General features: G+C 35.7%; 1 protein-coding gene across 1 annotated transcript; it reads left to right on the forward strand.

The window, feature by feature from the left end:
- Positions 1-469: 469 nt before the first annotated feature.
- Positions 470-12095, forward strand: LOC131164733 (syntaxin-51-like). The gene is made up of 6 exons (XM_058122166.1): positions 470-765; positions 7120-7339; positions 10578-10783; positions 10878-10978; positions 11082-11126; positions 11700-12095. Exons 2-6 carry the CDS (start codon positions 7125-7127, stop codon positions 11829-11831), a joined length of 699 nt encoding a protein of 232 aa, XP_057978149.1. The 5' UTR covers positions 470-765; positions 7120-7124; the 3' UTR covers positions 11832-12095.
- The last annotated feature ends 680 nt before the right edge of the window (positions 12096-12775 follow it).

Below are 12775 nucleotides of genomic sequence, written 5' to 3' on the forward strand. Positions count from 1 at the left end.
GTGATTCAGTTTATACCTATTTCACGGACGGATAAGATCTGAAATCCACTATTTTAAGAGGAATTACAAAATATACATGACTTTTGTACAAATATCTCACATTCTTATCTTACAAAATATCTCACTTTCTCTTTTCTCTCCTACTTCTTTCTTCTCTATTTTTTTGCACGCTCAATATACTACACTCTGTATTTTGCACTCTACACTTTTCATTTTTCATCTCCTCATCTCAATCAGGTGGTCCCCTTTATATAGCCATGAGAGAAGCAAGTGTATTTGTCTGATAATAATAATAGATTCAGAAAACATGAGAAAGATGGGGCAGGCAATATTCATTTCACAACATAAATCAAATTATAAATTTGAGTTGGATTTTGTTAGGAGAAAATTTGATTTGCTATTTCGTTATTCAAAAAAAAAAAACAAAAAGGAAAAGTAAAAAAGAGGGACCCGCGTCATGGGGCAGGCTCTCCTGCAATGAGCTGGATCACGACTCTGGTCCGTAGTAGGACACCTTCGCTTATACGACATCGTTTTAAGCAGCTGGTCGCGTCGTTATTTTAGGAAAATTTTCTTAACTACATGATATGCCGTCTGATGCTGACCTGACGACGACGCGGCGGGACAGTCTGCCGGTTAGTGGTGCCGCCCTGCCGCGCGGTGCGTCGCCTCCCACCATATTCATTTATTGTTACAGTTCACGCCCCGATCAAACCCCAACGATCCAATAGCCTCTTCGATCATCGATTCCGTCCAACGAGACAGGTTAGTTGTTTCTTTAATTGCCCTCTTTACTTTCACGTTTCATCCCGATTCGTGCATCTACGTGATATCATTACTGAAAATTGTGACTTGGCGTTTGCTGCATATCGAAGATTGCTTTTCGTGCCGTGTGTTGTTTTACGTTGGGGTGAATTTTAAGGGTCTTGGGCTAGGTCTCAAAAATGATATTGCGTGTCGATTTATGAATTTGGTTTGTTTTTCTTTATCTGTTTTTGAGCAGTGATGTTCAAGCAGAAAAGCTCTTCGAAAACGCGAATTGTAGATTGAGGTGGATTTTAAGGGTTTTGGGTTGGATTTGCTTGTGTCAATAGGTCTGCAACTTGATATAACGCGTTGATTCATGAAACTTTGTGTTTTCCTCCCTGCTTTCGACAGCATAAAATGCATTGATTTCAACTCTCGAGTCTTCAAAGCAGAAAAACACACGTCAAATGTGGATTAAGCCTAAGACCTAAGTTGTTGTGAGAATGCATAGTCAGATTGTCAAAAGTTTTTGTTTGGATTTTGGTTTTCTATAGTTAAGGGGAAATTGATAATGATCAAGTTGTGTATTTGTTCCATAGAAGAAAGGAAGTGAAAATTAGATGCTGTATTTGTTTCTGTTTAGACATGCCTTTTTGGGAGGTTAGAACTTATCTTAATATATTTATTTACAGTATGTAATTTGAAATATTTTGTGTTGGATGGCAATGGCACTAAATCTGTTGTTTTGCCATTTGTACATAACTGCATCCTCATAGTAGAACATCTTGTTTGTCTAGGGAACTGTCCTTTGTTCATTATTTTTCAGGGACTAGGGGTATTATGAAATATGTTGAATCGGTTAGTAGTAACATAGAAGTGCGCATGTATCAGATCATTAGAGCATGATGATAGATGAATACAGCTAGATTATAATTTAAATCATGCATAAGTAATAAAAAACAAAGTTAAATGCTGTTCTTTGGACATGTATAGTTTTGTATCACTGGCTGCAAAGTGCAAACGCCAATAGGAAGGAAGATAGCTTGCAGCTTTCTTTCCAAAGGAAAATAGATTGAAAGGCTTACACTTTTAGCATTGCATCTAATTGTTGAATATGAAATGCTAATGGGTTATTAATTTACCATCAAGATATGAAACAAATTAACAAAGAATGCTTCTAATGGTTTAAGGTGGAGAAATAATTGACTTCTAATGACTGAAAGGCCTACAATTATCACATGGCATTCAATTTTGAATACGAAATGCACTAATTTACTATCAAGATATGAAACAAATTAACAAAGAATGCTTCTAATGGTATAAGGTAGAGAAAAATACTGGCCTATAGGCTATAACAACAACAAAGTGATATTTTCCTAGAAGTTTGTTATTCCATAGAAATTGCTTTGATATAAAGAATTACAAATTTGTAAAGGTATTTTTGACATTAATTAGAAATATTATTATTTTAGCTCGTCCATGGAGTCTTACATGTCTCTTTTCTAACTGCATTGTTCCAACTTCCACATGTGAGAATACTTTCAATTAATAATAATGCAGGCAATGGAAAATCTACAACTTTTATTTGGTGGGAGGCAAACAATTGTATCTTAAGGTTACATTTGTATCTTAAAATGAAATGAGGTGGGAAGGAATAACTATGACAGTGATATAGTAGTTTACAAAAATAAAAGAAAATGATATTGCAAGAGTTGGTGTTATTCAAATCTTTCATTTCTAAACTATTATATCCTTATAAAATGACTATTCTATCCCCACCTTATTCCATCATGCAAATCACACATGTAATGAAGAGTTCTTTTGAGTAATTTTGAATAATTACATTTCTATCATAACAATATAATGGTATCATAATATCAATTTTTATAATTGAAATAAGAACATGTTCGTTGTAGTCATTATAAGATTATTGGATATTTAAAATAATCAAATATTCAAACAGATTAAAAATGCAAATAAAGCAAAGGATTCTTTTTCTTTGTAGTTAATATTGAAGTCAATAAAGTATATTAATAGTACAATAAAAAAGTGGTATTTTTGCCAAATCTTTTGAAAAAAGGGTCAAGGGCTTAAAACATGCAAATATACTAGTATAGATAAGCTTGTGTGTGATTGAAAAAATTCATGGCTTTTACACACACTTCCCATTGTGTAACATTTGCTACTTTCCCTCTCCCTGCTACACCTAGTTATGTTAGGTGTTACATAGCAGCAATGGCCGATTTGTAAAACCACGACTTGGAGAGTGCTTGCAATGACATTGCCATATTACCGAACTGTAGATAGCTGATTTAAAACCATGTTGGATAGTGACCAATTTTGCTTGGTAACCAATGAATGCTATAAAGTGAGTAAATGTAGGTGTGGTTTTGAGGCTAGATTTGGATAAACCCAATGATTGTTTTTGGTTGGAAGGTTCATGATATAGTGTTGGAGAGAGAGGATTTTAGCAAGTGAGGAAATGCATTAGTGGTTTTATTTCATTTGCCAATTTTTCTATCATATCCAATGGTGAGTCCATATCTTGGTTTTGAAAATTTAAGGACATTAGGCAAAGAAAATCATTTTCTCCTTTTTGTTTTACCTTGGTTGTGATTATGAGGGTTTGGATGATTGGTGGAGGGGTTGATGGAAGTCTTCTAAGGAGAATCAGGGCAAGTTCAGATGATGTGTGCATCTGTTTTTTACAGTTTGTTGACAGCACCATTTTTTTTTTTTTTTTTTTGAGGATGGATAGTTTCTTTAATTTATTGACTATCTTGGAAAGCTTTTTTATGTAAAAAAAATATGTTGAGGATTAATTTCTCCAACATTGTGTTTTTTTTAGGTATTAATGTGGACTCTTGTGTTGTTTCCCATTACACGTTAGTGACATGGTGGTGGGGTGTCGTATTATAGACTGGCCTTTTACTTATTTAACTGTTCCTTACCTTTATGTGGCAATCCTCCAATTCTTTGCTTTTGGGATGATTGTAGTTCAAAAGTTCCCTAGTAGATTGGATGGTTGGAGTGATGTGCATTTCACAATAGGACCTCAGATTACCTTAATTAAAGCTTATCTTTATTCCATCTCTTTTTATTGTCTTTGTTTAGGTTTCTGATCTCTTTCACCTAGAAGTTAGAAAAGTTAATAATGATTTTTTTTATTTTTTATTTTTTTTATGGTTGGGGATTGGAGATAGTATAAGGGACCATTCTATTACTTGGTAGGTTGTTTGTAAGCGGGAGGGGTGGGGGAGGTAAATTTGGTATCTAAAAACATTTCTTTAGTGGGGAAGTGGTTATGGTGGTTCCTTTAGAGCCTAATTCCTACGTAAAGTAGTTTGTAGCAAATATAGAGTGGCGGGGCTGCCATTCTAGACTGTTCTCTTACTTATTTAGATGTTCCTTTAGGTGGTAATCCTCCCATTGTTTCCTTATAGGATGTTGTAGTTGTTAAGGTCGTTTGGAGGTTGGAGGGGTGCATACTTTATGTTAAGTGATCATATATCTTTAATTCATGCTTGTTTTTATTCTATCTCATTGAGTTCTCTTTGTCTAGGACTCCCGTCTCTATTTATCGAAGTTAGAAAAGTTGATAATTGATTTTTATGATTGGGGGCTAAGTATAGTAAGAGAGACCACTATGCTAGTTGGTAGGTTGTTTGGAAGCTTAAAAGTGAATTTGGGGGTGTTGTCGGTGGGTAATTGGTATCTAAAAATATTTCCCTGGTGGGGAAGTCATTTTGGCCTCTAGAGCCTAATTCTCGTACGAGGTAATTTGCAGAAAATGTAGGCTTGAACATAGTGGATGGGATACTAGAGCTGGTGCTAACATTAGTGATCTAGGATAGGGAAGGGTGACCTAGTCCTACGGTTCAACCCTCATAAGCACATACATTCGAAACACTTTAAATTAAGAATTTAATTACTCAAACATAAACACAATAAACCATGTTATATTTCACATGTTCAAGAATTTTTAGAAAAGGTGTATGATGCTGTTCAAAAATAAATCCCAAGAGTTATTTCATAAAGGAATCAAGTTTAACACGGAAAAGATGCTGTTTCAATATTTCAAGAATGAAAGTTCTATGTTTAGCACAACAATATTCCCATAATTGATTTAAAGCTAGCAAGTATCAATATTGTAATCTTATGGATCAAATGTGCTCATTAAATAAGGAATTTCAGAAAAGGCTTACAATATAAAATAAGGGTTCAAATAGGTGCTGAGATTACTAAGAGAATTGTTTCGATGACTTGACGTTGTTCAACACAAGTCTTAGACCACGCCAGAAAATTCCTTGGAACAAGCTTTAAAACACTGAGACGAACGCAGCAATGTAATGGAGGGGAAGTGGCCGTGTGGGGGGTATTTTGGTGTGGCCGTGTGGATTGGAGGATAGTTAGAATTTGTCTGAAGTTCTTCGTGCACACTTTGAAATATGGATATGTATGCAGCAAATGAAATGATGGATTGGTGGCCTTGGGGTGTAACTTGGTGATGGCTGTGTGGGTGATGCAGGGAAGTCGTGAAGGTGGGATAGGGATGGAGTCGCTGGATAGAATAGTGATCTCTCACCACCTGGTCTCCGAGGAGAACGACGTAGCCTCTCACTACACAATAAGGATTGGACAAAGCTTAACAAGCTTCAACAAAGGAATTTCCTTTCAATATTTCAATATTCAAACTTAGCTTTTGTTCTTACAATGAAGGGATATATATAGCTAGCATGGGGGGACAAAGCATTAACAAGCTTAGCTAGCATGGAGGGACAAAGACATTAAACAACTAACAATTCCCATACAAGCATGAGAAACACAAATAATAAAGGCACCCACTTACTAGACACATTAATTTCTCTTACAAGATACTAACAAAATAAATGCTCCAACTTTCTAGACACGATAAATACTAAACACAACTTACTAACACTCCAACTCACTAGACATACTCACACATTTCCTAATATACACATGCAAGCAAGTTGTCTTGCATGTTTACAAATTAAATACAAACAAAAGTCAAAGCGAGGCCCAATTCGTGTGGGGCCCACAAGACCGTGTAGGGCCCACATGGATCTTGAACTCAGACTTGCTTTGGCATCTCTACTGGGGTCTTTCTCACACTGAGAAGTCTTCAAACATTATCAAAATAATCCTGAGCTAATGTGGACATCTGGAGGTCGTCCATGTGTTAGCATATCAGCAAAGGAAATGTGGACGTCGGGAGGCTGTTTACGTGTCACAACATCTGAAAAGGAGATAGGTAAGACGTGCTGATTCCCATCAATTAGCCATGGGAAGGCCCTTTTCATAGGAAGAACAATTTGTTTAGGCTCCATTTGTATCAAGAATTTTATTTGAGAAAGGGAAAGGAAAGAAAATGAGAAGAAAATCATTTTCTTTGCATTTCCTTTCCTTTCTCCTATGTTTTTTAGGTTCCAAACGGGGCCTTAGTATTCAAGGAGCATTTGGTGTCTCTTTTTTCTTTGGAGTGTATTTGTTCTCTTTCTTCTTTCAAGGGCTTCAGAATATCCAAGGAGAGGAAAGCAAGTAGAGAAACACTACTTTGCTGTGAATTGGTGTGGTTGGAGTACAATGCAAAAATCTTTTGAGGGTTTTGTTACTTTTGTTGACCAAATATGGTGTAGTGTTGTGATTTTGGAATCTCTTTAGTTTTTTTCTTGGGATTTCAGAGGTGTTTCATTGACCAATCTTCATTGGGGCTGAAGAGATTTTTTGTTAAATTTTTTCACTGTTTTTTCTCATGTTGTTTGTCCCCTTTAGTGTAGGACACTTTGTCCTCCTATTTATGTATTCATTCTCCCTCTCTTTTAGGATAATTCTTTGTTTATTTAAAAAAAATATTTGTGTTGGGACAAATGTCTTCTCGTATATGTACACATATGGATCCACAATATATATATATATATATATATAGAGAGAGAGAGAGAGAGAGAGAGAGAGAGAGAGGAGCCAAGTGTATTGAAGAATAAAAGATTTGTGTACATACACACACATGCATGTGTTTATGTACACAGTAGTGATCTGAACAAGACTAAAGTTACTTCGTGAACAATAATGTTCATTACATACTTTTGGGCTTGTTTTTTGATATCTATTAAACTAATGAGGTAATAGTTACAATAGCTAATGTTGTAAATTGCAATTCCTGAGAAGTATTGCTTTCACTATAACCATTTAAATGCAATTTATATGTAAAGCTTATATATTCTTCTAAATTTTGTATCTTTATTTAGTCTCGTGACTTGCAATTTTATTTTGAGTCACTCATTTTGAGACTAAAATGTATGGAAGTATTTTTCTTTACATTAGATATTAAATAACATCTCTTGCTTCTTTCAGATAAAATGGCTTCATCTGGGGATTCATGGATGAGGGAGTATAATGAAGCATTAAAACTTGCTGATGATATCAATGGCATGATTTCTGAAAGTTCATTGCCTGCTTCTGGACCAGAGACACAGCGTTATTCATCTGCCATACGGAGAAAGATTACAATATTGGGAACTAGATTGGACAGCTTACAATCCCTCTTGATGAGGCTTCCTGGCAAGCAGCCCCTGTAAGTTATGAAATTAGGTCAAGGACTTTGCGTTATCTACCCTAGTTTACTTATGGATGCTCTGCCACATGATTGAAATTGACTTTGCAAGTGTTTAGTGGAGGGTTCTTTGAAAGAGTGGGTAAGGTAGTGTTGTATGTGAGTGCTAGAGAGAAGTAGAGAGGACTGAGAGGAAGGTTGGGCGATCCACATTCCTTAGGGGCTTCAGTATTGCATGACAGGTAAAGGGGGATATAAAGCGGTTGGGGTGTGAATGACAAAGGAGCATGCAGAATTAATGGTAGGATGAAGCAAGATTGGGTGTAAAAGGTCGAGTTGGGGAGTAAGGTATGATATTGAAGTTGGCAACTCCTTTTAAGTGAGAGAATCTAGATACAGAAGATTTGGGGTGAGAAGTAGCCAAAAGCTCCTCAAATGAGGTATATACTTGTAATGGTGGTAAGGTGAGCCTTACTTGATTGGACGAGTACATACTGTTGTTAATCTTAGTTTAGTCATGGACTTTCTTTCTTAGTATTGAAATGTTTAACGACAAAGTAAGTTGTGGAAAGAAATTTTCCATTTTCAATATAATTAAAAAAAAGTGCCATCTGATTTCTCAATTTTGCATTTAAAACAGGCCTCTTTGACTAGATATGCCCTTAATGTTTTATGACATTTGTTGAATGTAATTTAGCTCTAAAATTTATCTACATTGCCATACATAAGGCTTTGTGGACATATTTGAAACGGGATGTGTTGTTGTTCTATTTGCACCCTTCTTTTGAGATGAGAAGAAATGTTGCCATGTTAGTCAAAGGCTAATCTCTTAAAATTTTTCTTCATAGTAGTTTAGTGCTTACTATTTCTTTTAAGGCAAAAGACACCTACCTCTCCTAAGGTTTGATGAAAAGATGTGCACCTCCTTGAGGTTTTAAGATTTGGGAAGGAGACGTGGACCTCCTCCGAGGTTTGTCAAAAAGACCCAAATGTCCCTTTATATTTTGCAAAAAGATAAGTCCATGGATGGGTATAAGTGTCCCAAAAATCAGATCTTACGGGAAGTTTTTGGGGATTTTTGAAACCTTAGAGGGCAGGGAGACCTATATCTTTCTACCAAGCCTCAGGAAGGGTCTAAGGGATTTTTGAAACCTTGGGAGAGGCCCGTGTCTTTTTGCCGTACTTGAGGAGATGCCAGTGTATTTTGCCCCTTTATTTTATCAGCTCCTGGAAAAATTTGGAGTGGATTGGTGGTGGTAGTGGAGGGGGGGGGGGGGTGGTGGAGTGCGTGCTCTGCTTGTTTGACGAAAAGACATGCATCTCCCTGAGGTTTTAAAAATTGGGACCTACCCTAAGATTTGGGAAGAACAGATGGACCTCCCCTGAGGTTTGTTAAAAAGAAGCAAACGTCTCTTTGTCTCTTTATATTTGGCAAAAAGACAACTCCATGGAGGGGTATAAATGTCCCAAAAATAAAATCTTAGGGAGGGTTTTTGGGGAATTTTGAAATCTCATAGGGAAGGAGACACCTGCGTCTTTTTACCAAGCCTCAGGAAAGGTTCGAGAGATTTTTGAAACCTTAAGAGACACTCGTGTCTTTTTGCCAACCCAGAAAAGATTCCAATGTATTTTGCCCCTTTATTTTATTTGCTCCAGGAAATTTGACATTCTCTCTTCGTTGACTATAGAGAAGTTTATCTATATAATGCTTCTTCTATTTCTTCTTTATGTTTGTTGGAGGGAGGATTTATTTTTGGACCTCATCTTGGGTCTTTTGTTAGAAATTGGGTTGGGATGGCTTTTGTTATTTCTTCTATAAATCTTTTTTGCCACGTTGAAAGATTCTTCTCCTTTGTTTCCTTTGGACAAGGTCATTTGGAAAGCAATTTATTTCATTGAAAACTGAGGCTTTCACTTGGGCTCTGATTTTTGACAAAGTGCAAATGATTTGTTTTTATAAGCGAGGAGTTGTTCTTTGTTTGGTGCTGACTGGTTACTTTATCTAATTCCATCAGCAGCCCTAATTTGACCATTTATATTTTTCAGATGCAACGGTGATTTTATTTAACAAAAAAAGTGTCTCCCCCCCCCCCCCCCCAAACAAGAAATGGGAAGTAAATTTTGCCTTTTTATTTTTATTTTTTGTTTGGAAATGTTCAGTCTTATGGTTTCTAATTATGCTCTTTTGTTATATTGCATAACTATTCGTGGTTTTTGTTGAGTTGACTTGTGCAAGTTCTCCCTAGAGCTTGCCAACAAAGATTATCTAATGTGTTCTTTTCTGTATGTGTTCTTATTTGTTGGGGAGAAGGTTTTTTTTTTTTTTTCCCCTTCAAAATGTTTCGTTTCGAAGAAAATATCTTGAGAAATTTATAAACTAGTAACATGTGGTTTGCTGTGTATATTTTCTGCTACTGCACCCTTATGCTCTACGTTTGAGTGCTAAAGTTCCTGATTAAATAAAAGGGGTAGATTGGTCCTGGCCAAGAAGGGCTTCAAGATCAGTAGCTGACATAAGAGACTATACATTTCCCTCCTGTCCCGGAAAAGGAGATAGTGTTTTATGGTCTGTCTCCCCTTCTGGCTTTTCCTTTATTGAGTCCGCTGGGAAAATCATAAAAGAAAGGCATCCAATTATTTCTTGCTCCGATGTTTGTTGGTTCAAGTAGTGCATTCCCAAGGCATTCATTCTTCTCTTTGCTTGCTGCCTGGAATAGGTTGAGTACACAGGACAGAACCTCAAGATGGATGAGTTCCAGCTCAACTGTCAGCAGAATATAGAAATCAGAGATCTTTCTTTGTTTGTCCATGCACAAAGGAATTATATCTGAGAGCAACTACTTTTTAGTGATTCCTACCAGATTGACCTCTTGGGTTGAGGAAATGTATTGGCTGTCCAATATGACAGTTATTAGCAAACTCACTTGGTTTGTGAGTGTATACCATACTTCTGAGAATTAGAAATTCTATAATTCATGATATTTCCGCTTTTTGTCCCAATATGGTTCTGAAAGGAATCTCATCTGATGTAAGATGCAGAATTGCTGGTAGTAGGAGATTGTCTAGGTGTAGTTTTCTTCTTGTTTGATTTCTGGTGGCCTCTATCATCTTTCTTGAATCCCTTTCTGAGCTAATGTATTCTCTCTTATCTTTTTCTTGGGGGAAAAACCTCGTGCTCCTTCATAATGGGAATTAATGATTGTTCTGAGTAATGTTCTATATAAAATATTTACACATGTTTTTGTTCTATTGTACACAGAACGGAGAAAGAGACAAATCGCCGAAAGGACATGCTTTCAAATTTGAGATCAAAAGTAAACCAGATGGCTTCCACATTGAACATGTCAAATTTTGCTAACAGAGACAGCTTGCTCGGACCAGAAATAAAGCCGGCTGATGCCATGAACAAAACGACTGGATTGGACAACTATGGACTTGTTGGTCTTCAGCGACAAATTATGAAAGGTTGGTTGCTGTAATTTCTTCAAAATGAGACTCATTTATTTGTTTTGTTTATGCAAGGAGATTATACATCCTTTTTCTGTTACTTTGTAAACAGAGCAAGATGAAGGCCTTGAGAAGTTGGAAGATACAGTTATAAGTACAAAGCACATTGCATTGGCAGTCAATGAGGAACTTGACCTACACACTAGACTTATTGTATGTTATTTGTTTATTGGTTTATTTTTTTTTTTATTTACTTCATTTTGTCCTTCATCTTCTGTACTATAAATTTACATTTCTTTGCACTCTTGTGCTGTAGGATAACTTGGACCAACATGTGGATATTACAGACACACGGCTACAGGTCACTCTCTTATCACTAATTTAATTTAGTTAGCATGCACCTCGTTGCTTGGTGAGGACATAATATTTATGTGACACAGTCCCTAGCTGAAGGCTGCTATCTGGATTTTCTTTTAAACCACATCCAAAGTTATATTTTATAAAAGTTAAATATCTCATTAAATTAAATAATTTTGCAAGCTAATCAGCCAAATATTTTATTCTTTGGGCTTGGATCATCATCACAAATGACCATTCATGAACTGTTCATGAATTTCTTGGCTCATAGCCACCCCCCATTTATAATGGTTGGTTGACATTAAGAAAAGCAAATGAAGAAAAGAAGGAAAGAGGGAAAAAGTAATATGAACAAATGAGGTTAAATCTGTTAGCTTCTTGAATTTGCATTAATTTTCTACGGGACAGATTTTAATTAAGTATCCACCATAATATGCAATGACCTTTGAGTTTAACAAGTGCAGTTGCTATTTGATCAGTAGTACTTGTTTTATCTCATTTTTATCTTTGTGTTTTTGTGAATTGAAAAAATTCTGCTGTTAAATTCATCTTCTTTTCTGTTTTTGTGAGAACACAGCGTGTGCAGAAGAGGCTGGCAATTTTGAACAAAAGAACCAAGGGTGGATGCTCATGCGTCTGCCTTCTTGTATCAATCATAGGGATTGTGATTCTACTGGTGGTGATATGGATGCTCATCAAATACTTGTGATTCTAGTGGTGGTGATATGGCTGCTCATCAAATACTTGTGATTCTGACCATAGCAAGCACAATTATCTTTTTTCTCAATCTGTGCGAGCCTAATTTGTGCGCGCCTTGTTGCATAATTGTGTTGTCCTTGCCATTGTTGAAAACACTTTTCATCTACCTTTTGGATGTTTTGGGCTTTGTTTCCGAAGTCGATATGCTTGGTGGTGTTAACTTAAACAAATCTGTAAAATATATATGTTTATCGATGGCACATTGAAATGTTCATCTTTTTGCCTTTCTGATCTTCATTGTTGATAGCAATACTAGTTGTGCGTCATCAGTTGTGTTGGATTTTGTGAAAATTTTATCCGGTTATAATTTTTTTTTTGGGTGAAGTTACTTGAGTTAATTGTAATTAGTGGTGTTCTTTGAACACTGGTACGGGATTTCTACTGCCTTTAGACTTTCATGGCTGAGTGCATGTGAGAGAATTTTATTTTTTTTGTCGTGCATTTTGGAGCATGTATTTTGAGATTTATATTTAGATTTATATGAATTTGGACATGACACAGTATAAAATTGTAATAATATTTGTTTTAATTTGCACAATTTAAATTTAAAGTATGGAATTCATACTTTCAAACATTAGTTTAATGCTTTTTACTTGGAAAATTCATGGCATGTACAGCGTTCACCTCATAAATTTGGACTTAAAAGGAGTCAGGGTTAGGGGAGGGGGGGGGGGGGATATGGAGCATTTTCATATGAATAAAATACAATGATCTCTTATGAGAATTTAAAATGTCACAAATTTTTTTTAAGATTGTGAAAAAAATACTAACTTCTCCAAAAAAAATTTATCTTTTTATAAAATATAAGGAAAGATTTGTGTTATTTTAGTATATTTCATGAAAGGTTATTGAAATTTTGATAAAAAAAGTGATTGTCTTTTTTATCAAATCTTA

This window comes from Malania oleifera, chromosome 1, assembly GCF_029873635.1.
Source record: "Malania oleifera isolate guangnan ecotype guangnan chromosome 1, ASM2987363v1, whole genome shotgun sequence".
Taxonomy (NCBI): Eukaryota; Viridiplantae; Streptophyta; class Magnoliopsida; order Santalales; family Ximeniaceae; genus Malania; species Malania oleifera.